At 47.3% G+C, this 26,963-nt stretch overlaps 1 protein-coding gene across 1 annotated transcript in view; it reads left to right on the plus strand.

Moving 5' to 3' along the window:
- The first annotated feature begins 2,998 nt into the window (after nucleotides 1–2,998).
- Nucleotides 2,999–26,963, plus strand: part of MICU2 (mitochondrial calcium uptake 2) — a 255,667-nt gene continuing 231,702 nt past the window's right edge. The window contains exon 1 of the mRNA XM_040426209.1: nucleotides 2,999–3,232. Within this exon, the coding sequence (XP_040282143.1) occupies nucleotides 3,035–3,232 (198 nt within the window). The 5' untranslated portion in view covers nucleotides 2,999–3,034. The remainder of the gene's footprint in view (nucleotides 3,233–26,963) is intronic.

Raw genomic sequence — 26,963 nt, forward strand, 5'->3', positions numbered from 1 at the left:
GTGGATTTGAACTCACAACCTTCTACATTACAGGTAAAAACCTTAACCACTGGGCTATAGAGATCAATGCTGAGTTGTCATTTAAAAACATCATAGAAGTTTTCCCTTGTATACTATGATCACTTTTTAATTCAATTCTCTTGGAAGATAAAGTGATGAAAAAAATTCGAAACAGCCTTTTTTAAATGTTTTTCTGTTACGCTATTTACCATATGGGCTAACTTTTTAAAAATATTTTAATAGTATGGGCGCTTTTGCATGTGCTGATGCCCATAATTCAATTTTTTATTATTTTTATTTTGGGGAATGAGGGTGATTTAAATTTTTATGTCTTTTTTTTATATTTTCAAAAAAAAATTTACATTTTTTTTTTCTTTTTGTTAAGTCCCCCAAGAAGACCACAACTTACAATCGTCGGATGGAAATTGCTCCATTATTCTGTATAGAAATCACTATATCACAGTTCAGTGCTGCCATCTAGTGGCCTGAACTGGGATATACTAAAAATGAGCCTGGAAGCCTAGTACAGGCTGTGGCTTATCTACAGAACAGATGCTTTCGCCTGAAGAGAAATCACGCACTTCTGGTTTTTAAGGGTACATGCACACGTTCAGGATTCATGTGCGGAGAATCCGCACTGAAATCCGCAGGTGTTCGCAGGCAAATCTGTGCGGTCAATCCGCATTAATTGGTGCGGATTTGCATACGGATTTGCGTGCGGATTCGGTGCGGATTTTCCGCATGCGGATTTCACTAAGTGAATGAAGAAAATCCGGTCAGGAAAAAAAAAATTAATTGACATGTCGCGGATTTTAAAATCCTCACCGCAGGTCAAAATCCGCGCGGAAAAAATCCGCATCGTGTGCATTGAGAATTTCAAATTCTCATAGAATACAATGGACATGACCTACGGTGCGGATTTTCCGCACGCAAATCCGCGCGGAAAATCCGCACGCAATCCTGATCGTGTGCAGGGGGCCTTACACTCTCAGATGCTGTGAGTGAGGGGAACTCATTGCTGTGAGGAGGGGGCATGTGGCATATTTTGGGGCCATGAGGGTAAAGAACTATGTGAGGAGTAGTGTTGAGCGCGAATATTCGAATAGCGAATATCGTAACTTCGCTAGTTCGCAAATATTTTGAATATAGTGCTATATATTCGCTATATCGAATATTCATCATTTTTTAACATCTGAAAACATGATTCCTCCCTGCTTCTTTCTTGTGGGTCAATGAGTCATTTGCCCACAAGCAACTTAAGCAGGAAGGAATCATGTTTTCATATGGAAAAGAAATGACGAATATTGTAAAAAGCGAATATATAGCAATATAGGGAATATATTCGTTATTTAGAATATTCACCTTTCTTTTCCCCAATCTGTACAGTTGTTCGCATACTCCTCCCCGACAAGCGTCCCCGTGGAACGACTGTAAGTTAGAAAATACCATCGCATCTGAGTTTTCCCTGAGATTGTGAAAACTCAGATCCGATGGTATATTCTAACCCACAGGCGTTCCCATGGTGACGAAGACGCTTGTCGGGGAGGAGTATGCTAAAATGGAATAACAGTACGGATTGGAAAAAAAAGACGAATATTCAAAAAAACTAATATATTCGCTATATTGCTATAACTTTGTTTTTTAGAATATTCATCATATTCTAAAAAACGAAGTTATAGCAATATAGCGAATATTCGTAAAATACACCTATAGACTGCAATTTAGCTAATATAGTGCTATAGTATTTTTTTTAATAGTGTACATTTTTTCCATATCTGAACTTCAGAAGAGACAAAAAAAATTATACTATAAAAAAATACTATAGCACTATTAGCTAAATTGCAGTCTATGTGTATTTTACGAATATTCGCTATATTGCTCTAACTTCGTTTCTTTAGAATATTCGTCATATTCTAAAACAAGAATATATAGCAATATTGCGAATATTCGTAAAATACACATATTAGCCAATAGCCAACCAATAGGAAAGTTGCCTTATACAGTTAAAAAAAAAAAAACGCAATACGCGAATAATTAAATTGTATATTATTCGCAATAAATATAATAATGACGAATATTCGATTTAGACGAATATTCAATCGAATATTTGCGAAATCGAATATGGCACCTCCAGCTCCTCACTAATGAGGAGCTTTACGGGGTGTAAATCTGTGAGGGAGGGCCGGAATCGACAGAATGTAACTGTGTTGTTAGTACATTATTACAAGAATCGGGCCCCACTTTTGATTTTGCCCAGGGCCACATTTTGTCTAAAACCGACCCTGCACACACCCCCAGAATAGGCCATCGATATTAGATCGGTGGGGGTCCCACTGATCAGCTATTTGAAGAGGCCCATGTGCACTTTAGCCTCTTCCTAGGCCAGTGACGTCACGTTCATCGGTCACTTGACCTAGGTGCAGCTCAGTCCCATTCACGTGAATGGGGCTGAGCTGCAATACCAAGCACGGCCACTATACAATGGACAGCGCTGTGCTTAGTATTCTGCCAGGAGGCTTCGGTGCTGATGGGCAGGGCTCTCTGGTGCTGGACCCCTCCTTACATTAGGATAGATCATCAATTATCAGATCCTTGGACAATCCCTTTAAAAAAATAAAAAGTTAGGACAGACATGCACAATGGGTTCAGGTGCAGGATGTAGAGAGGGGAGGGGCTTAGGCCCAATAGGGCGGAGCTTAGCAGTACCATGTGGGCCCCTAGACAGAACTTTGCCTGGGGCCCTAGAAATGCCAAATCCACCCCTGCCGACCTGTAGTAGTACTGCGCGCATGAGCCCTGCCATTCTCAGAGGAATGACTGGCAGTGAATGTACTAATACTTGTGAGGTATTACACACAGTGCCCAAAACCACGGGAGCAGCACGGACACCTCTGACAACCCGCCAGGTGAGTGACTCCGCCGCCCAGCCCAGGCAGCGGCTCCTAGACAGCCGCGGTGACGTCATCCGCACGCCAGGTGAACTGCTTCTCTCGCGAGACCTCAGCGTCCAGTGACAGCTGACACTTCCGGGAAGATGGCGGCTTGGAGAACGGGATTCCTTGGATTTGCTCGTAAATTGGTGGCCCTCGGGGGCCCCGGGATACGGATAGCGCCCGGAGTGACTCGTATGGCTGGAGTGGCCCTGGCCGGTGCTGGGGCAGTGTATTCCGGGCTGCTGCTAGTGAAGAATGGCGGATACAGGAGCCCGGGAGTGCTGCTGGTGTGCGCAGAGGTGAGCGGGCGGCGGGGTGCAGGCTGTGTGCGGTGACAGGACATTGCGGTAATGAGTGTGGCCGTGTCTGGCTGTCTGCTCCGAAGCTGGACAGGGTTGTGCGTACTGAGGGTTAGCAGCTGTGGTGGAACTACAAGTCCCAGCATAGCCTGTCACCCTCTCTGTAGTGGTCCTGTGCCAGGCGGTGCCCGCTGTGTGATGTCACTGGGGGCCTGGGCTTGTATCATTCTCTCCATTGAAGTCATTAAAGGGCTATTTCCATCGCTGGTGGGATGCCGCTTAAGATGGGCTGGGATGCCGCTTAAGATGGGCTGGGATGCCGCTTAGGATGGGCTGGGATGCCGCTTAGGATGGGCTGGGATGCCGCTTAGGATGGGCTGGGATGCCGCTTAGGGTGGGCTGGGATGCCGCTTTGGGTGGGCTGGGATGCCGCTTTGGGTGGGCTGGGATGCCGCTTTGGGTGGGCTGGGATGCCGCTTTGGGTGGGCTGGGATGCCGCTTTGGGTGGGCTGGGATGCCGCTTAGGATGGGCTGGGATGCCGCTTAGGGTGGGCTGGGATGCCGCTTAGGATGGGCTGGGATGCCGCTTAGGATGGGCTGGGATGCCGCTTAGGATGGGCTGGGATGCCGCTAAGGGTGGCCTGGGATGCCGCTTAGGGTGGGGTGGGATGCCGCTTAGGGTGGGCTGGGATGCCGCTTAGGGTGGGCTGGGATGCCGCTTAGGGTGGGCTGGGATGCCGCTTAGGATGGGCTGGGATGCCGCTTTGGGTGGGCTGGGATGCCGCTTTGGGTGGGCTGGGATGCCGCTTTGGGTGGGCTGGGATGCCGCTTTGGGTGGGCTGGGATGCCGCTTTGGGTGGGCTGGGATGCCGCTTTGGGTGGGCTGGGATGCCGCTTTGGGTGGGCTGGGATGCCGCTTAGGATGGGCTGGGATGCCGCTAAGGGTGGCCTGGGATGCCGCTTAGGATGGGCTGGGATGCCGCTTAGGATGGGCTGGGATGCCGCTTAGGATGGGCTGGGATGCCGCTAAGGGTGGCCTGGGATGCCGCTTAGGGTGGGGTGGGATGCCGCTTAGGGTGGGCTGGGATGCCGCTTAGGGTGGGCTGGGATGCCGCTTAGGGTGGGCTGGGATGCCGCTTAGGATGGGCTGGGATGCCGCTTTGGGTGGGCTGGGATGCCGCTTTGGGTGGGCTGGGATGCCGCTTTGGGTGGGCTGGGATGCCGCTTAGGATGGGCTGGGATGCCGCTTAGGATGGGCTGGGATGCCGCTAAGGGTGGCCTGGGATGCCGCTTAGGATGGGCTGGGATGCCGCTTAGGATGGGCTGGGATGCCGCTTAGGATGGGCTGGGATGCCGCTAAGGGTGGCCTGGGATGCCGCTTAGGGTGGGGTGGGATGCCGCTTAGGGTGGGGTGGGATGCCGCTTAGGGTGGGCTGGGATGCCGCTTTGGGTGGGCTGGGATGCCGCTTTGGGTGGGCTGGGATGCCGCTTTGGGTGGGCTGGGATGCCGCTTTGGGTGGGCTGGCGCAGGCAGAGTGAGCAACCTCCTTCACTGCGCCTGCGCTGAATACTGAACGGGACGGCACAGGCGTGGATTTCCCCGGCAGGAGGAGAGCAGCGCTGCCCTGGCCTTGTCAATCTAGAGTAGAAGGGAGTGGAAAGAGGTGGGCGAACGGAGCATCTAGGAGCAGGTGCAACGCCCCCCCCTCCTGCTCCTAGAGGCTAATTAGCATATACTAAAAGTTATAATTACACAAAAACGGGGACACACTGAAAAAAAAAAAAGAATAGCAGAGGTAACTTCAGGTGACATTTGCACATGTATAGTGTCAGCCTGTTTAATAGTAAAGTGTGGTGACAGACACCCTTTAAAGGGGTTTTCCTATGACCACAACCTATCCCCTACACACAGCATAGGGCTTAAGTGTCTGGTCAGCAGGTGGGAGGTTCCAACACTGGGACCCCCGCTGACCATGAGAACAGGGCCACGTGGTCCCCTTTTGAATGGTGCGTCATATATGTATATGTGTCCGTTTCTCTGTTCAACTCTATGGGACTGCCAGAGATGGCCGAGTAGAAGCGATCTATTTCCAACAGCCCCATAGAGTTGAATGGACCATCAGCCCTCACCTGTGTCCACAATTGTGCAGTTCCTCTATTTCCACTAGAACTTTGGCTGTCAGCAGCTTGGAGTAAAGCCAAATGCACACGGCAGTGTTCCGCGGTCAGTGGTATGCCGGGCTGGATTCCTCTTCAGAGCAGGAGCGCATGCCGTCATTGGTTGCTATGACGCCGTGCGCTTCATGCCGCCGCTGCACTACAGTAATACACTATACAAGTGCATTACTGTAGTGCAGCGGCGGCATGAAGCGCACGGAGTCAAAGCAACCAATGACGCCGTGCGCTCCTGCTCTGAACAGGAATCCAGCCCAGCATACCGCGGAACACTGCCGTGTGCATTCGGCCTAAAGGTACAGATGGGTGTTACCAATCTGACCCCTGCAGCAGTGATTGGACACAGTGAAGCACCCCACCTACTTGTAACACCCCTCCTTATCCTCACTGCAGACTGCTAGCAATTTATTGTAAACTTCCAGCAGGAATAATAAAGGAATGGCACAACATACAGACATAAGAATAGATGCTCCAGAATTGTTATTACATGGGGGGTGCAAGTAACTACTAAACCAGACGTGTGAGGAGAGGGGACAGGTCCATGAGCGTGCAGACTACTGTGAGATCAGCGGGGCGTGGATTTAGTGTAGAATATGCTCCAAAATTCGACTGAAATTTCTGCTGCCTGACCAGGCCCATCGTCCTCTCCATCTGCCCCTTCTTTTTGGCCTGTTTCACACAAGTGATGCAGGATGAGCCAGGATCTGTTCAGGGGAAAAAGTGATGATTTTGCTGCAAGTTGAATCTGTTGATTTACTGTGATTGCGTTCAGTGTTTCAGTTTTTTCCATCAGGATTGCATCCGTGTTTCACACACATGTATAAAAACTGAACATTAATCCCTGAACAGGCCCATCATTCTTTCATATAAGTCAGGATATGCTCAGGGAAAAACTTTTGCCGCAAGTTGAATAGTTTTTTTTTCTGTGATTGCATTAAGGCTAGTTTCACACTAGCGGCAAGGAGTTCCGGCGGGTGAACGCGTGCCACTCCGGCCCCATTGACTACATGTCGTAATTTTATTCCGGCTGCCTCTCGGCATGAGCTACCGTGCTGCCGCCGGAAATCCAGCCCTCCCCATTATAGTCAATGGGGCCGGAGCGGTAGTCTGGGGGCACGCGTGCACTAGCGGCAGCACGGATCTGACAGGCTGTTCACCCACCGGAATAGCCTGCCGGAGTTCCTTGCCGCTAGTGTGAAAGTACCCTTAGTGTTTCAGTTTTTTCCATCAGGATTGCATCCGGTTTACATCTGTTTTTCACTCGTGTATAAAAACTGGAGAATAAGGCCTCATGCACACGACCGTGGTTTGGTTCCGCATCCGAGCCGCATTTTTTGCGGCTCGGGTGCAGACCCATCCACTTGAATGGGGCTGCAAAAGATGCGGACAGCAGTCCGTGCTCCATGGAGCAAATTTTCTGTGTCTGTAACAAAGTCCGAGGCACCTTTATCCTGCTTCTCCGTGTTCTTGTTGTTAAGCTGTCCATATACCTTAGGCTACTTTCACACTTGCGTTTTGTGCGGATCCGTCATGGATCCGTTCAGAACTGATCCGTCTGTATTATCTGTAACATAGCCAAGACGGATCTGTCTTAAACACTATTGAAAGTCAATGGGGGACGGATCCGTTTTCTATTGTGCAAGATTGTCAGTGAAAACGGATCCGTCCCCATTGACTTACATTGTGTGCCAGGATGGATCCGTTTGGCTCAGTTTCATCAGGCGGACACCAAAACGCTGCAGGCAGTGCTTTGGTGTCCGCCTCCAAAAGCGGAATGGTGACGGAACGGAGGCAAACTGACGTATTCTGAGCGGATCCTTTTCTATTCAGAATGCATTAGGGCAAAACTGATCCGTTTTGGACCGCTTGTGAGAGCCCTGAACGGATCTCAGAAACGGAAAGCCAAAACGCCAGTGTGAAAGTAGACTAACGGTACCACTACATGGCGACAATTCACGTAATGTATGTCAATAATGCCGCAATGTGACATACTGCGACACAACAGTCACCAAAAATCCAGACATGTTAGTCACGCTCGATTTTTTTATTTTATTTTTATTTTTTTTCCTTCATTGACTTTAAGGGTATGGCTACACGGCAAAACGTGTCGCACGACTTTCTTGTCATTTAATGCTGTGACGCGAGAAAAACATCTATCCAAGATGGACTTTCTTTGCGACACCATTAAATGAAATTTTGCACAACGTTCATGTAGCCGTACCCTTTGTGTGGCGTCATACCCTAACCCTATCCTGTGGATAGAGGATAACTTTACATAACTGGAAAAACCCTTTAAGGCCTCCTGTGCTTCCCGTTGCGCAATACACGGGCGCCGCAATACACGGGCGCCGTTCTGTGGCCAGTCCGCATCATGGATGTGGACCGATTCACTTCAATGGGTCCGCAAATCCGGAGATGCGGAATGGTGCGGAACGGAACCCTACGGAAGCACTACGGAGTGCTTCCGTTAGGTTTCGTCCCGTACTTCCAATCCGCAAAAAGATAGAACATGTCCTATCTTTTTGCGGAACGGCCGTATCGCGGACCCAATAAAGTGAATGGGTCCGTGATCCGTTGCGGCTGCCCCACGGACGGTGTTCGTGCATTGCGGCCCGCAGCACGGCCACGGGGAGCACACATTCGTGTGCAGGAGGCCTAAGGAAAAAGTTGCAGCATAAAAAGCAGCAGATCTCACTCTGGTGGACTTAATTTTCTGGCTTTTGGGAGCTTTTCATATTAAAGGGCTATTATATGATATCCCTTGCTTCTTGTTAGTATTGTATGTGTGAACATTTTTTTTTTATTGTCCCAACACATTTAGATAAAAAAATTAAGCAACTTCAAATATGGTCACTATGTTGACAGTTCCTATGCAGACGTATATGTCGTCATGGTAACAAACATCTGTGTAAAGTGATCATTCGGTTATGTATTCCTTCCATCTGCCCCTGTCTGAAGGATAGCAATACCAGGGGGCAGATGGGGTGGACTAAGACTGGCCGGCAGCTGTCGGTCCCCATCCTCCTCATACACTTCTGCTTCTGTCGGGCAGGCATGTGTTCTCAGTTAGAAGAGGTAGTCACCGCCATTAGCAATAGCTTGTCTCCCAGGGAACAGAACGGGTTGGACAGCTGAAATCCAACATGTCCGATGCTTATTTCCCCTGACTTATGCCATAAGGGGCCCACTATACATATTAGATTAGAGGTCAGCAACCTCTGGCACTCCAGATGTTTGTCAACTACAACTCCCAGCATGCACACTTTATTGACTGCTCTCGGAATTTCCGTAGAAATGAATGAAGCATGCTGGGGTTTGTAGTTTCAAAAGAGCTGGAGTGCCAGAGGTTGCTGACCCTTGCATTAGATGGCTGTCCAGTCCCTCTGGTGTGTATCTAATGTGTATGGCCAGCTTAAAGGGGTGGTGCAGCCATGTATATTTATGACCTATGCTCAGGATAGGTCATCAGTATCTGATCGGCGGGGGTCCGACACCCAGCACCCCACCGGTCAGCTGTTTGAAGAGGAAGTGGCGCTCCATACAAGCACTGCTTCCTCTTCATTCCACTACATGTTGTCTCCCCTGGAGCGGCAGTGTAGTATAATGACGACAAGCCCTCGCTCCATTCACGTGTAATTACACTGCACTTCCGAGACAACAGGCAGTGTAATGAAGAGGAAGCAGCGCTCACATGTTAATCGGTGGGGCGTGTGGGGTATCGAACCCCCTCCGATCAGATATTGATGACCTATCCTGAGGATAGTATTAAGCGCTGGACATCCCCTTTAATAGATCACTGTTTGATCATGCGATGCAGAGTTTGTCTGTAACTGTGGAGTCACATTGATCCGCGGAGAGCTGCAGACACTAAATCAAGGTTTGCAGACTTGCTTCATATTTTATTTTAGATGTATTGGAGTAAGCAAAGGGATGGACTGCTGAATCACAGAACCAAGACATAGATCCTTCTATCTTCATACTGAAGCCGCATTTATCCCCCCCCCCTCCCCCACACGGGGTCCTTCCCTTCATTTGGACTTACATTTTATTCCCCGCTCAGCTGGTCCACCGCGTTTATTATCGAGCTCGTTTCATGGATATTTCAAAGTGTTGCTTCGAAGGATCAAACCTACCGCGCCATAAACATAGAAGGAGCAGCTGCTGCTGTAATCCCACCACTATGGCCGGGCTCAATCTTTCCTGTTTTTATACTTCAGTTTGATACATGAGATGCCGCATTTTAGGAATTTTGTAAATTTGTTTCATATGGAAACAGAACAAGTGAGGAGTGACACAATTTTATCTCATTTGTTACTATTTCCCCTCTTTTCCTATACCTTATTGTAATAATGTTGGATTCCTAATTTTATGTATTTACAGTTACATAGGTTGAGAAAAGGCACGGGTCCGTCATCTTTCTCAGATCAGTGATCAGTTAATATACATTGTAAGGGTACTTTCACACTTGGGGCAGAGGATTCCGGCAATCCGGACGCAAACTGATGGCATTTGTCAGACGGATCCGGATGCGGATCCGTCTGACAAATGCATTGAAATAGCGGATCCGTCTCTCCGGTGTCATCCGGAAAAACGGATCCGGTATTTAATTAATTTTTTGGTATTCTTAAAGGTCTGCGCATGCGCAGACCGGAAAGCCGGATCCGTTTTGCTGGAACACTTAATGCCGGATCCAGCACTAATACACTTCAGTTTAAATTAATGCCAGATCCGGCATTCCGGCAAGTGTTCGGTATTTTTGGCCGGAGAGAAAACTGCAGCATGCTGCGGTATTTTCTCCGTCCAAAAACTGTAAGAGGGACTGAACTGAAGACATCCTGATGCATCCTGAACGGATTACTCTCCATTCAGAATGCATTAGGATAAAACTGATCAGTTTTTTTCCGGTATTGAGCCTCTAGGACGGAACTCAATACCGGAAAACAATAACGCTAGTGTAAAAGTACCCTTAGATTAAGGGTACATTCACACATCTGTAGTGTATTGCGGATCCGTAATACACCCGGCCGGCACCCCCATAGAACGGCCTATTCTTGTCCACAATTGCGGACAAGAATAGGACATGTTCTATTTTTTTCCGGAGCCGCGGACCGGAAGATCAGGGGCGCGCTACGGAAATGCGGCTGTGAACAGCACACTGTGTGCTGTCCGCATCCATTCCTGCCCCATAGAGAATTAATGGGTCCGCACCTGTTCCGCAATTTGCGGAACAGATGCGGACCCATTCTACGGATGTGTGAATGGACCCTAAGGCTGCATTCACACGTCCGTGGTGTGTTGCGGGTCCGCAACACACCAGCCCGGCACCCCCATAGAAATGCCTATTCTTGTCCGAAAGCTGCGGACAAGAATAGGACATGCTCTATCTTTTTGTGGAGCTGCGGACCCAAAATCGGGGCCGCGCTCCGCAATTGCGGCTGCAGACAGCACACTGTGTGCTGTCCGCATCCATTCCGTCCCCATAGAGAATGAATGGGTCCGCACCCATTCCGCAAAATTGCGGAAAGGATGCGGACCCATTTTGTAGGTGTATTCCAGGTGTTTAATATTGATGACCTATCCCCTATCCAATACCTGACCCAAACCCACTTGTACTTGATGTGATATCATATAAAGCGACGCAAGGTTAGGCTGGGTTCACACTGTGTTAAAGCCCCCACTGGGTTTCTGTCAGGGGTATACATTTAAAAACTGTATTCAAGCATATACCCGCAATGGACAGCCCAGCAACGGGTGTGAATGCAGCTGGGGTGAGACTCTCGGAGTTGGAGCGAGCGCCGCTTCGTAGGTGAGAGGCTTTTTCTCTTTATACTAACCACTTTCAGGACTATAATTAAAATTGCTTTGGGGGTCGGACAGCTCCTTTTTTAAAGTGGTTTGCTTTTACTTTTGTATTGGTGACCTATCCTCAGAATAGGCTATCAATATTTCATCTGTTGGGGCCCAACAGTCTGCACCCCCATCGATCAGCTGTTCCCATAGTGGCTGATTCTGGATGATAAAAATCTGTTGCATCTGTCTAGTCCGGATTTATGCCACCTATCATTTGGCTTAGATTTTCTCCAAAGAAATAAAGCGCCAAAATTTTGGTGCATTTAAGCCATGCCCCTTTCCACTAAGCCACGTCCCCTTGTCATTTGAGGTGTAAGGGGACTTTCACACTTGCGGCAGAGGATTCCGGCAGGTAGTACCGTCGCCGGAACTGCCTGCCGGATCCATCAAAACGTATGCAAACTGATGGTATTTGTCAGACGGATCAGGATCCTGATCCGTCTGATAAATGCATTGAAATGCCGGATCAGTCTCTCCGGTGTCATCTGGAAAAACGGATCCGGCATTTATTTATTTTTTTCAAATTTTTTTTGCAGTCTGAGCATGCGCAGACCACAAAAAACGGATCAGTTTTGCCGGAACACTCGGGGCCGGATCCGGCATTAATGCATTTCAATGGGAAAAAATTCCGGATCTGGTAAGTGTTCCAGATTTTTGGACGGAGATAAAACCGCAGCATGCTGCTGTATTATCTCCGTCCTGAAATGGCAAAAAGACTGAACTGAAGACATCCTGATGCATCCTGAACGGATTTCTCTCCATTCAGAATGCATTAGGATAAAACTGATCAGTTCTTTTCCGGTACTGAGCCCCTGTGACGGAACTCTATGCCGGAAAAGAATAACGCTAGTGTGAAAGTACCCTAAAAATATAAGAAAAGTGTCTAAATCACCTGGTAAATGCAGTGAAAAGCGTGTACACCACTTTGTTTGGCCAAATTGTGCCAAAAAACTGGCGCCTTTTCTATAGTAAATCTGCTATGTGTAGAGATGAAAGTGCTTATGTCGTCCACAGTACTGGTCTCCATTGTGTTGTGTGTATTTTGAATGTGTTGTATATCTGCACAAGATAATACCGTTGCAGGGAAGACCTTGAATACGTCACAGGGAGTCCGGTGGCCATCTTTACTGAGGGCAGACCGCGTTATCTTGGGCAGCCTATTTGTGCTATTATTATGGCAGATGCTGATGACATAGTTGTGAAATAATTGCAGAAGGTGTGCCCCGGGCCGCGGAGGGATAAATTACATGGACTTGTGAATTTTGGGCTCACGACAGCTGTGGTATTTTTAGTGTTATTAAATATGGTGCGGGGATCGATTAAATGTCTATTAAAGGACCATATCACAAGCAGGACTGCAGATTTTCATAGGGACAGAAGAGATGTTAGCCTCATGTAGGGGTGGGCGATATAGACGATATGCAATATAAACAATATAAATTTGGCCAACGATAGAGATTTTGTTTATATCGCCATATCACGGTAGAACATGGCATGCACCGCTCTCGGCACGCACCATGTTCTCCTGAGCCGCCACAGTGGAGAAGGAGGGAGTCCCTCCTCACACTGTGTGCGGCTGCCACTGACCACCAATGAGAACAGACAAGGAGGAGGGGAGGGACTGTGGCCACTGCCCCACCAATGAGAACAGAGGGGAGGGACTGTGGCCACTGCGCCACCAATGAGAACAGAGGGGAGGAGGAGGGGAGGGACTGTGGCCACTCCGCCACCAATGAGAACGGAGAGGAGGGGAGGGGAGGGGCTGTGGCCACTCCGCCACCAATGAGAACAGAGAGGAGGGGCTGTGGCCACTGCGCCACCAATGAGAACAGAGGGGAGGAGGAGGGGAGGGACTGTGGCCACTCCGCCACTAATGAGAACAGAGAGGAGAGGAGGGGAGGGGCTGTGGCCACTCCGCCACCAATGAGAACAGAGAGGAGGGGCTGTGGCCACTGCGCCACCAATGAGAACAGAGGGGAGGAGGAGGGGAGGGACTGTGGCCACTCCGCCACTAATGAGAACAGAGAGGAGGGGCTGTGGCCACTGCGCCACCAATGAATATAGGTAATATGCCTGAATCCAAACATAGCCTGCATGTGCCGGCCTTATCCCATACCCAGCCTCTATTACTGCGCGCCATGTAGGGTGGTGGAGGGTCCAAGGGCCTGGCACATTTATCTATGCCAATTTTCTGACACAAAAGAAGACTGAAATCCAAGGCAGCACAGGGAATAACCAGACCGATGTGTGGCAGTTTGTATGTATAGAAATCTCCCTTATATGCCAGGTAACCTTTAATTTGAAATTTGCAAAGCAAAAAAAAAAAGAGAAAGAAAATAGAAGCCATGTAGCGATGCACTGGTTTTCATTAAGCTAGAACTCGCCCAGTTACAAAGAACGTTTTTGGACTATGACATGGATTTTCGAGCATTTCCCTCCCTCTGATGTGAGGCTGATAATAGAGGCCTTGCAGGCAGTAATCAGCGGCGTTCCTCTCCTCTCTGATTGTGCTTGTGATACTGCTGTAGACAGGCTGGACCAGCCAAAACTTTCCAATCTTTAATTTAAAGTGTTGCAGAAATCTTTACCAGCAAGGCCGAGCTGCAAACAATAAAATACTCAACCCGGGAAAACGGCGAGCGTATAGATGACCCCCGAGGCACCGTGATTAAAGGTTGGATGGAGCAATGCGAATTCATTGCAGCTTGTGGGGGATTTCAGATGTGTCGGACTGGAGCGTGAAACGAAAAGGATCTGCATGAAGCTGCCTGTGCCAAGTCATCAGCGAGAGGAGACCCTTCTGTAGGCGGCAGTCCTTGAGCTGATTTGCATACTTTTCCCCATGGTGCATGTGAATAATTTTCCATACACCCATTGGGTCTCTTCAATGAGAACCAGTAGCACTGGTCAGTAGGGCCGCACAACTTTTTTTTTTTTTTTGGTTCCGAGGGCCACGTTGTTAAATAGTTCCACTCCCAAGTGCCCATCTAAGATACTGACAATATATGCCATCAATATTTTAAAGGTGGAGGTTACATTTCTTCTGAATGGGGGCCCCCTCCACCATTGGGCTATCCAGAGAAAAAGTGTAGAGGGTAGCCGCCCACGTGCAAACCTATGATTATTGCAGTTTAGAGTGTTTCCAGAACAGCCAAGCATTTCACATCCCTCCCTAAACTACAATGTAGATAGAGACACGTTCCACCATTTTCCTCCTCTTCAATACTGAAAGAACAGGAGGTCCAAATATGGGGGTGCCAGATATGACTGGGGTCCACACACAACTGCATTGTGGACCCCAGGCTGCAAGTTGTTCACCCCTGGTCTGAGGCATCTCATCCAGCCAAGCAATCCTGCCGTGTACTAACGAGGGCCAAGGACCCCGAAACAGTTGTCCACGGAGCGGCTCTGTTCCTCTTTGAGGAGTCTCTGGTTTGGTTGACACACAGTAATTTGCATACAGCGGGTCTCTTCAATCAGAACCAGTACTCCTTTTAGCTATTTTTATAGCCGTTATTAAATGCATTGCAAGCATTCTTTAAAAAAAAAAATTCAGTGCATCAAAAATGAATCTGTTTGCAAGATGCTAGCGACATAAATGGTGCGGGGGAACTCTGCTCTTCCTGCTCAGTTATGTGGTTGCACTCTAATCAATATCGCTTCATCCCACACTCAGCAGGGATCAGTACTCCAGCTGTTTTGAAACTGCAACTCCCAGAATGCTCTATTCACTTCTGTGGGAGTTGGAAGAGCAGCTGATCATGTTGGCATGCTGGGAGTTGTAGTGTCGCAGCAGCTGGAGTGCCAGAGGTTGCTGATCCCTGCTCTGCAACTACCTAGTTCTTGAAGGGCATCTGTCAGCTACGACACCGGCTGACCTGTTACATGTGCACTTGGCAGCTGAAGACATCTGTGTTGGTGCCATGTTCATATGTGCCCGCATTGCTGAGAAATATTATATTTTATTATATGCAAATGAGCCTCTAGGAGCAACGGGGGCGTTACCATTACACCTAGAGGCTCAGCAACTGCTGCATCCTCTGCACTTTGACAGGATAAGGTGTGATGATGTTTTCACTGCCTGGTCCTGTCAATTAAAGTGCAGTGGGTGCGGCAGTTGCAGAGAGAGCAGAGCTTCTTGGTGTAACAGCAACGCCCCCATTGCTCCTAGAGGCTCATTTGCATATATTAAACTATCATATTTCTCAGCAATGCGGGCACATATGAACATGGCACCAACACAGATGTCTTCAGCTGCCAAGTGCACATGTAACAGGTCAGTCAGTGTCATAGGGACAGATCTGCTGACAGATGTTTTTTTATTTTTATATATATATATAATATATTGTGACTTTTTTGTTCCTTGTTCCTAAAGCAGTGCCATTCCTGTCCACAGGGTTTGTGTGGTATTGCCTCTCAGTCCCATTCTCTTCAATACCAGGCAAAAACCATGGACAGGTGTGATGCTGTTTCTGGAAGAAGGCAGTCATTTTGCCCTTCGGTAGTTGTCTTTTTCTCACCAGTAGGGCATTTAGACAACCTAGAGGGGGTGCCTGTCCCGCGGACTGCCTCAGAGCCAAAGCGGAGGTGCCTGTGGTTGGACGCCCACCAGACATTTACGGCACAATAGACCTTATTCTCATTAAAGGGTTTGTCTCCTGAAGAAAACACGTGTTTTTCTAGAAACTCCTCTCCGGCAGTTGGTCCATCTAACCGCCGGCCATCAGCTGTTACCGCAGAGGGAAGCTGCTTCTGGGAATAGACTTGCACCTGCTTTATCAACCTTTCCCCCATCATGGACGGGCCTAGTGCACCAGACTGGCTCTGTGTACTGGACTATACAAGGGAGTCCCACATTGAGAGAAGAGGGGGTAAAAACGTAAAAGGGAACCTGTTGGGGCCACTGCGCCTTAGGAGGTCATTATGCAGCTGGGGTTTAGGGGCCCCAAAGACAATTAAAATCAAACTTATCGTGTAAAGAGTCCATGGCTCTTCCCCAGCAGCAGCAGGCGCATGCATACTGCACCGATAAAGCTGAGGATGGTTCGCCCTGCTTCACCACGCATGTGCCTAATATACAGGGTGAGCGCAGAGAAATGAGTACTGTGTGCATGTGCCTGATGTTGCTGGTAAAGAGTCCTGGACTCTTCTAGTAAGTTTTTTTTTGTGAAGAGAGATGGTATTCCTATGGGTAAGTTTGGGACATTGAACCCCAGCTTTCTGATGGCTTGCTGATGGTTTAGTGACCCTGAACCAGATGCCAGAGGTAACAGGACAACCACTATAGACAGCCATTAAAGTGCTCAAATCTTTATTCTCCTTGTATGTTAGTAAAGCCCTTGGTAAAGTGTCTTTAAGGCCTCATGCACACGACCATTCAGTTTTTTGCGGTCTGTAAACCGTGGATCCGCAAAAAACGGAAGCCGCCCGTGTGCCTTCCGCAATTTGCGGAACAGGTGGCCCATTGTAGACATGCCTATTCTTGTCCGCAAAACGGACAAGAATAGGACGTTATATTTTTTTTTTTTTTGCGGGTCCACGGAACGGAGCAACTCCGTGTGCTGTCCGCATCTTTTGCGGCCCCATTCAAGTGAATGGGTCCGCACCCGAGCCGCAAAAACTGCGGCTTTGATGCGGACCCGAACAATGGTCGTGTGCATGCGGCCTAAGGAAGAATTCACATGTACGTTTAATTTTCTGTTCTTCTAATCCGTCAGAAGAAAGAACAGGTTCCTGTAAAAAAAAAAAACGGATCCTGTTGCACATTTGGCACCCGTTTAAGCCATTTCCGTCTGAGATCTGTTTTTTTTTTTAGACTGAAAAAAAAGTCCTCCATGCAGTACATTTTTTTTTTTTTTCTCCATCTGAAAACACGGATCTCAGATGGAAATGGCTCAAAAGGGCGCCAGATGTGCAACAGGATCCGTTTTTTTTTTCTTTTCCTTTTTTCTGTTCTTCTGATAGATCAGAAGAACGGAAAATGAAACCGTGATGCGAACGCTCCCTAGTATAACGATGTCGGATACTGACCTCTCTTGTGTAAGCGCCTGTTGCTCTTTTATCTGCCTCTTATTGGCGTAGACAGGACACTTTGCTGCAGGCTGTGAATGAAATCGCATGACCCGCGCACCGTATGTCTGTATTGTATGTGACCCTTCCGTTTTCCTGGTGAATTTCAAGCATCACATAATTTAGCTTTGCAATAGAAATGTAATTGTATTTCTCCCAAATTTTGAATGCAATCTATTAGTTTGCATGAGCTCACATATTTAATCTCCGCATTTGTCAAATATGCTTAATTTGTGCCCACATACTCTGATTTAATTCTTTTAACGAAAACACATGTTTTCTGCAACCTGATACGTTTGAGCGCAGAATGTTTCTAATGGGAGTCCTCTAATGCTTCCCATCTGTACGAGGATCAACGGAAAGGTGTCCTAGACTTTAGACTAAGCATGTCATCCACCACGCCGCTGTTGTGATCTGGAAGGTTATGTAAATTGATTTAAAGCAGGCCGCGTGCGAATAATATGTTATATTAATAGAAAAAAGGTAACGCAAATCACCTTCACATTACAAGCCGCTAATGACCGGTGCGGGCCTGTCTCCAGCTAACTGGGTCTAAGCCAGTGGTCCCCCAACTCCGGTCCTCAGGACCCACCTACCGGTCAAGATTTGAGAATATCCCACAGAATGAATACCTGTGGTAAGTCCTGATGCATGGGCACTCATCATATGACCTGCTCAATACTAAGGAAATCCTGAAAACATGACCGGTAGGTGCGTCCTGAGGACCGGAGTCAAGAAACCCTGCTCTAAGCCATTGTTAAGTATTCTAGGTCTTGTGGAGTCACATTGAAGGGTCACGTGTTTTGCTCCGCACTTGTGGACAGTGGGGTTCAGGAGCTGAGACCCCCTACTAATATCTAAAACCGCCATGAGTGGCTTGTCTATTCAGCTTCCATAAGCTTTCCTTGACACTCCCCGGAGAGCTGAATATGGGCAATATAGTGTTGGCTTCAGGTGCTCATAAGTAATAGCAGCCATAGTGCCGCCAAAAAGATTTATCAAGACTCTTGTGCCCCTTTATGGTTTAGCATTGATCCCTAAGGTAATGCAGTAGGCACACAGAAATGAAAATCACTGCTCGTCCTAGCTCTGACCACCACCCACACCGCTGTGCCTACCTGCTTGGACAATCTGCGCTAAATGCCAGCCCCTAATCACGTAAGCCACTGAGCTATTCACTGAAATCCATCTGTATGGCGCCACCTGCTGTTTGCTCTTTTTTTAAATTTCTCTGTCCTCCCTGAGATGGGCAGATCTCTGGACCCATGTGAGGTACAGGGCTGGTTCTAGCCTTGTTAGAAAGAGGTGGCCATCTACTAGATCAGGGGTCAGCAACCTCCGGCACCCCAGCTGTTCTGAAACTACAACTCCCAGAATCCTCCTTTTTGCTTCTATGGGAGTTACAAGAACAGCCAAGTAAAGTGCATGCTGGGAGTTGTAGTTTTCTCCAGTTTTGTCTGGAGTGCCAAAGGTTCCTGATCCCTGGTCTAGATTATGTATTTTCATTTTTTGCATTAATCATGGGATAACCCCTTCAATTGTAAATTATTTTATTCCCCATATATACTTTCAAAGTATTTCCAATGGTTTGCCCCTGGGGGAGTCTGTTGCGTCATTTTCACCTATATAACTAATGGCATTGCCCCACAGAAGATTGCAAAAGCATTTCAAACATAGTCCGGTCCATAAATATTGGGACATCGACACAATTCTAACATTTTTGGCTCTATACACCACCACAATGGATTTGAAATGAAAAGTACAAGATGTGCTTTACCTGCAGACTGTCAGCTTTAATTTGAGGGTAATTTACATCCAAATCAGGTGAACGGTGTAGGAATTACAACAGTTTGCATATGTGCCTCCCACTTGTTAAAGAGGACCTTTCATTACAATAAAAAATCTAAACTAAGCATACAGACATGGAGAGCAGCGCCTAGGGATCTCCCTGCACTTACTATTATCCCTGGGCGCCGCTCCGTTCTCCCGGTATAGCCTCCAGTATCTTTAGATTTTCTGCTCAACTGGGAGAAGCCTGCCGGCGTCTCCTTCTCCCAGGCTGAAGTGCTGTCCAATCGCAGCGCTCAGCTCATAGCCTGGGAGGTCTGTATGCTTAGTTTAGATTTTTTATTGTAATGAAAGGTCCTCTTTAAGAAACCAAAAGTAACGGGACAGAATAATAATCATAAATCAAACTTTCACTTTTTAATACTTGGTTGCAAATCCTTTGCAGTCAATTGCAGCCTGAAGTCTGGAACGCATAGACATCACCAGACGCTGGGTTTCATCCCTAGGCGCTGCTCTCCATGTCTGTATGCTTAGTTTAGATTTTTTATTGTAATGAAAGGTCCTCTTTAACAAGTGGGAGGCACATATTTTAATACTTGGTTGCAAATCCTTTGCAGTCAATTGCAGCCTGAAGTCTGGAACGCATAGACATCACCAGACGCTGGGTTTCATCCCTGGTGATGCTCTGCCAGGCCTCTACTGCAACTGTCTTCAGTTCCTGCTTGTTCTTGGGGCATTTCCCTTCAGTTTTGTCTTCAGCAAGTGAAATGCATGCTCAATCGGATTCAGGTCAAGTGATTGACTTGGCCATTGCATAACATTCCACTTCTTTCCCTTAAAAAACTCTTTGGTTGCTTTTGCAGTATGCTTTGGGTCATTGTCCATCTGCACTGTGAAGCGCCATCCAATGAGTTCTGAAGCATTTGGCTGAATATGAGCAGATAATATTGCCCGAAACACTTCAGAATTCATCCTACTGCTTTTGTCAGCACTCACATCATTAATAGGTACAAGAGAACCAGTTCCATTGGCAGCCATACATGCCCACGCCATGACTTGACCACCACCACCATGCTTCACTGATGAGGTGGTATGCTTACGATCATGAGCAGTTCCTTTCCTTCTCCATACTCTTCTCTTCCCATCACTCTGGTACAAGTTGATCTTGGTCTCATCTGTCCATGGGATGTTGTTCCAGAACTGTGAAGGCTTTTTTAGATGTCGTTTGGCAAACTCTAATCTGGCCTTCCTGTTTCTGAGGCTCACCAATGGTTTACATCTTGTGGTGAACCCTCTGTATTCACTCTGGTGAAGTCTTCTCTTGATTGTTGACTTTGACACACATACACCTACCTCCTGGAGAGTGTTCTTGATCTGGCCAACTGTTGTGAAGGGTGTTTTCTTCACCAGGGAAAGAATTCTTCAGTCATCCACCACAGTTGTCTTCCGTGGTCTTCCGGGTCTTTTGGTGTTGCTGAGCTCACCGGTGCGTTCCTTCTTTTTATGAATGTTCCAAAGAGTTGTTTTGGCCACGCCTAAAGTTTTTGCTATCTATCTGATGGGTTTGTTGTGTTTTTTCAGCCTAATGATGGCTTGCTTCACTGATAGTGACAGCTCTGTGGATCTCATCTTGAGAGTTGACAGCAACAGATTCCAAATGCAAATAGCACACTGGAAATGAACTCTGGACCTTTTATCTTCTCATTGTAATTGGGATAATGAGGGAATAACACACACCTGGCCATGGAACAGCTGAGAAGCCAATTGTCCCATTACTTTTGGTCCCTTAGCAAGTAGGAGGCACATATGCAAACTGTTGTAATTCCTACACCGTTCACCTGATTTGGATGTAAATACCCTCAAATTAAAGCTGACAGTCTGCAGGTAAAGCGCATCTTGTTTGTTTCATTTCAAATCCATTGTGGTGGTGTATAGAGCCAAAAATGTTAGAATTGTGTCAATGTCCCAATATTTATGGACCTGACTGTACCTGTGTGCACTTTGTGTCCCCACCAGGTACCAGCAGTGTATATGGTAAATTCAGTATATTCAAATGAAGCACTGTCACCTGCAGACCTACATTGCAATATCCCTGTGATAGGCCTCGTACAGGCTCCACCTTATTTCGCCTACAAACTGCTTCCTGGTCTTAATGTGAGGATGTGAGAGTTCAGCGCACACGGCGGAGAGCCGCCTCAGATGCCGTTGTCACAATGGACCACGGCATCTGAGGGATTAAATGCCTGCAATTGGCGTTATCGCCGATAGCAGACATTAGCCTTGGGTGTTTGCCATGTGAAACAGCTGGCACCCAGCAGCTATGGTGGCCGCTCTGGAGTGTACACCATCTTTAAGCAGACAACATGTACGGCAGATTTTTTTGTCAAGGGGTTAACATAGCAAACCATTGCTATTTTCCACCTAATTTTCAAAACTGGAATGAGTGGTGTAAAAATGCAGAGTCGCTAAATTTTGGGGGAAGGGACCCAAAAAGACATAAAGCCCTTATTTTGCAACTTTTTGAAGCCCGAATTCTGGAATGCAGGGTGTGATAAATTCCCTCATCAGGTTATTTGGTGGCTGCCTCCGCTGTGTTTACTGAGCACGCTGCAACCAGGAATTTGTGGTTGAAAGATATACGTATTCTACGTCTCCAGTGCCCTCTCTCATTAAAGTCCATATCCAGCGTCACTGACATATGGACAGCACGGTGTCAGCGCTTATAATAGGTTATGGTATAGTTAGCTTGGGAGTGACGACAGAGGTAGTGGAGCCGGGGATGGGACCGTGGGGGGGGGGGGAGGGTATGCTTTGGTTTCATAACATTAGAGACAAGATATACATTTCAGAATTTTATGAGGCCGTGATATTTATATGCTTTGCTATTGAAAATATGTACATTGTCTCTTGTTTCGTCTGCTACATAGTGATTGTATGGGACGGTTACTTTATATGGATGGGTTCAGTTGCTATTATGTGGCTTCAGAGGCTCCAGAAATCCCTACACTCAGTCTTTATTACCCTTTACATATTGGTCGGCAGTAAGCAGTTAGGCTACTTTCACACTAGCGTTCGGGTGTCCGCTCGTGGGCACCGTTTGAAGGGGCTCACGAGCGGCCCCGAACGCATCCGTCTGGCCCCAATGCATTCTCAGTGGAGGCGGATCCACTGAGAATGCATCAGTCTGCCAGCGTTCAGCCTCCGCTCCGCTCAGTGAGCGGACACCTGAACGCTGCTTGCAGCGTTCGGGTGTCCGCCTGGCCGTGCGGAGGCGAGCGGATCCGTCCAGACTTATAATGGAAGTCAATGGGGACGGATCCGCTTGAAGATGACACAATATGGCTCAATCTTCAAGCGGATCCGTTCCCCATTGACTTTCAATGTAAAGTCTGAACGGATCCGCTCAGACAACTTTCACACTTAGAAAATTTTCTAAGTTTTAATGCAGACGCATCCGTTCTGAACGGATGCGAACGTCTGCATTATCGGAGCGGATCCGTCTGATGAAACATCAGACGGATCCGCTCCGAACGCTAGTGTGAAAGTAGCCTAAAGGAGTCGTCTCGCTAAAATGAGTCTACGTTTTTCACACGAGCACCTGAATCTGAATACTTGTACGTAGCGCCCAACTATTTGGACGGTGGAAGGGGGACACTTGCGGCTCATTGGGGATGTTTGGCTGAGCAGCATTCACTGCCGGTTGTCCCCTGGGACAGCTTTTGTCTTGCGCTGGAATACTCCTTTAAATATTTGCACAACATCAACTGATTTATAGACATTTTACGGTCCAAATAGCACCAAATAAATAAAAAAAATGATGTAAGTTGAGGTCTTGTATACAGGTAGGAGCCAGAGAAATAACTTCTGGGTCAGTTTAGTAAGTTTTATTAATGCCCATTTATAAAAGAGAGACATTTTAAGGAGCAAAAAGGGACAGACGGGCTTGGATCAAAAAGAGGGGCACTTGGAAGGCATGCTTGTGTCATTACATGTCATTGAATTTTAGTATAGCCACTGAGTTAATCAATAAAATAGATGTGTATATCTCTGTCCACCTCAGTAACATCACTGAGCTGGTCGCACATGCTCAGTTCCATCCTTCAACTGCCACTAGACATATCTAGCGTTAGAATTTGACATTTACATAGTGAGAACTACAGTATAAAGGACATGCTCCCTGAGCCTCAATAGGGAGAGAACTGCAGCAGAAAGGAACCTAATTTAAAGTAAATCCAGAAGAGAACTCAATGTGGAGGTCTTTTTGGCAACCCTTCCCATGCCCCCTCCCCACTTGGCCGCACCTGTAAAGAGAATACCTGCTTCCTGACACTTCCTCCCATCTCCTTTTTCTCTCGCTCTGTTATCTTCCGCTGAGCTCCTTTGCCGTAAACATTCGCTTTGACGTCACTGGCCACAGCGGTGACCTGCTCCCCTTACGTCATGACAAATGGTTTACTGGGGTCCGTTCACCATTGCTGCCAGTGACTGGTTGCAGGCGATGTCCGACCAGAGGGAGCCCAGCTGAGCATCACAGGCCGGGAGAAGAAGGAGCAGGGCTCCAATGCTAGGAAGCAGGTAGGTAATCTTCTCTAAGTTAAGGGGGGGGGGGGGTTGCTCCATTCTTGCACAACCCCTTTAATAACCCTCCTGGCTGGATCGCTATTGACAGCCGCTGCTGTGAAATCTCACATACCTCTTATGTGTGCGTGAACCCGCTCCGGGTTGACTCCGACCATTGGATTCCATTTATAATTTGACAGGAGTCAAATGGTTTGTTTCCCATTAAGTCAGCGCAAACTAAGTATATTTTTAATACTTTGCACACATGTTCTTTATTTCCTAGATTTTTTTCGCTGTTATTAATTAGATAGATAATAGAATCCTTACCATTAGCGAGGAGTGTTGTGTCCTGCATGAGACGCATCTGCACATTCGCCTGACAGCCCCATTAAGAAGCAATTACATGCTAAGTATTTTGACATTGGCTGCTGATTTGCAAATCCATGATTGATGAAATGTCAGGCGGCTTGACATGTAGTTGTCAGGATTACGGGTCTTCACTGATAACTGACTAATGAGAAAGCACAGAACGTTTCCCGTAAGTCTCTGTGTTACTCTTTGTGTGGAATGAGAAGGGAAAGGAGCAGTTTCTGGAGCTCCTGATCCGTGCAAATACGGCGGACCTCCTGTAAGGCCACGGATTAGTCACACCTGCTAAGGAGCATTTATCTAATGAGAGATTAATTCTGCCATCTCAGATAATAGGACACTTTACCTTCAGAAAATCTGCAGCAATTTACAGTACCGGAATAGTGGATGAGATATTAAAGGGGATGTCTCACTTCAGCAAATGGCATGTATCATATAGACAGAGTTACTACAGGCCACTTACTAATGTATTATCATTACCCATATTGCCTCCTTTGCTGGCTGGATTCCTTTTTTTCCATCACATTATAACCCTGCTCGTTTCCTGGGGTTATGACCACCCTCTAATCCAGCAGCAGTGGTCGTGCTTGCACACTATAGGAAGGGCACCTGCCTCTCTGGTGGTCGGGAGTGCACATAGGTCGCTTTTTCCTACTCTCCATTCGCCGCTATGGGACTGCTGGAAATAGTCGAGCTAGCCGGGGCTCCCGTTCTGGAGACAGATGCCGCCTCCTGGCTGACAATGATGGCAAATCCTAGCACTAAGCTATCACTGTTCCAGATGGGAATACCTCTTTAAGTTGACGTGCAGTGCGGATTTTAATATCTATATCGATTTTAGACCTCATGCACACGACTGTTTTGGTCCTCATCCGAGCAGCAGTTTTGGCGGCTTGGATGTGGACCCATTCACTTCAATGGGGCCGCAAAAGATGCGGACAGCACTCCGTGTGCTTTCCGCATCTGTTGCTCTGTTCCGTGGTCCGAAAAAATAATATATCCTGTCCTATTCTTGTCTGTTTTGCAGACAAGAATAAGCAGTTATATTAATGGCTGTCCGCGCCATTCCGCAAATTGCGGAACGCACACAGATGCCATCCGTGTTTTGCGGATCCGCAATTTGCAGACCGCAAAACACACAACTGTCGTGTGCATGAGGCCTTACACTGTGGATTTCTACAGCAGATTTCACCCAGGGCAATGCAGAGGGTGAAATCCGCTGCCAAAATACCAGGGCTGAAAATCCAGCTCCATGTGGTTTTATACGTCATGTTCAGCGACCATCCTATGGGTCTTTGTTCTTCTACTTTGCTGTAAAAAGTCGATGATTTGTGCATCAAGTAATGTGAACGTGGAGTCATAAGGCGGACATGTGCCGTAGCTCTTACCTTCCAGTGTAAAAGCAGCTTGATGCCATCTATATTCACAGGTACTACACAAAATATTAAGAAGCTATTGAAGGGAACATGACGACAACAAGCGGTTATTATCAGGGAATAAATGGCTGTCCATGTACTGCACAGATACTCCAGTTCCGCTAGAGCAGGGGTCCGCAACTCTCGGCACTCCAGCTGTTCTGAAACTACAATTCGCAGCATGCTCCATTCATTACTATTGGAGTTCTGAAAAGAACACAGCAAGTGTGCATGCTGGGAGTTACCTACCCCTGCGCTAGAGTATCTCCCCATTCTGGCAAGCAGTGCAGGGACCCCTCCCCACCCCCTCCTTATGACGTTCATGTGCCCTAATTGGCATAAGGACAGGCAACCCCCATTACAAATACCTCATTCTGGTCATTGCTACCTGGTCATCAGCGGACAGTTGTGACCACCAGTTTTTGTACGTTAGCTTTGGCTGCCACCAGCATTGAATATGTATGCATCGAGTTGGGTATTACAGAATTACTGCTAGTTGGTGAATGGGTATACCGGTAATTATCTCCTCCAAGAAGAAAACTATTCCACATGGAAATTGTAGATTCCCTGTGGTCTATCTGTGTATTGCGGCTGCAGACTACAATGTACAAATATCTGTGAATGTTGTAATGGCAAAGAACCCTCCAACTTTCCAGACTCCGTTGTAATCAGTAGTAACTTTCCTGTTGTTTCTTTTTCTCCTGTCTTTTAGTTTGTTTGGGGTAGCTGCTATGAGACTTTCTCACAGCTGTGATCTTCTGCTGCCCGGGCTCCTTTGAAAGCGGAGTTTCTGATTGGTTAGCCTCTCTTTAAATATTCCTGGCTTCATCAGTGGGTTGCTGGTTATAGCATAAGCTCTGTGCCTTTTTAAATGCAATAATCCTTGTATAATTTTACTATCTTGTTTCTTGCCTAGTTTGCCTCATTAGTGTATTTGTTTGAGTCCTGTATTTTGTGGTTAGTTATCTCCTTGTTGGTATCTGCATTACGTTCCTCCTTTTTCATCTCTCTGCTCAGCTTGGTTTTCTAGTCTCTGGGTCCCAGTGCCCTCATGTTGTTCATGCTAAGGTCATTGCAGAGTAGGGTTTTCAATAGGGATATATTTTGGGACAGTGAGGGTTTGGGGGCATTGTTCAGGGTTAGGGCACGTGTACGGGCACCGGCCATGTACACTCCCCTTGAGGGTTCGGACCCATTGACTTGAATGGGTCTGCGATCCATATGGTGCAGAGGCACAGATCAGAAGCCCATGGAATCGCTTCGTAGTGCTTTGGATCCGTGCCTCCACAACACAAAAAGATAGGTGAAGCCATATCTTCGGTCATATCTGACAGATGCAAGCAGATCGGCATCCGTGATGCAGACAGCACACAGCCAATGCCCGTATATTGCGGACTGGCTGTTTACGGTCCGCAACACAGGCACTCAGCGCTTTACGCTTAAATCTAGAGAGAGATTCAGGGAGTTTGAGAGTTTCAATTTTCTTGCATGTTTGTTATCTCCTT

The sequence above is a fragment of the Bufo bufo genome, chromosome 3 (assembly GCF_905171765.1).
Source record: "Bufo bufo chromosome 3, aBufBuf1.1, whole genome shotgun sequence".
In the NCBI taxonomy this organism is placed as follows: Eukaryota; Metazoa; Chordata; class Amphibia; order Anura; family Bufonidae; genus Bufo; species Bufo bufo.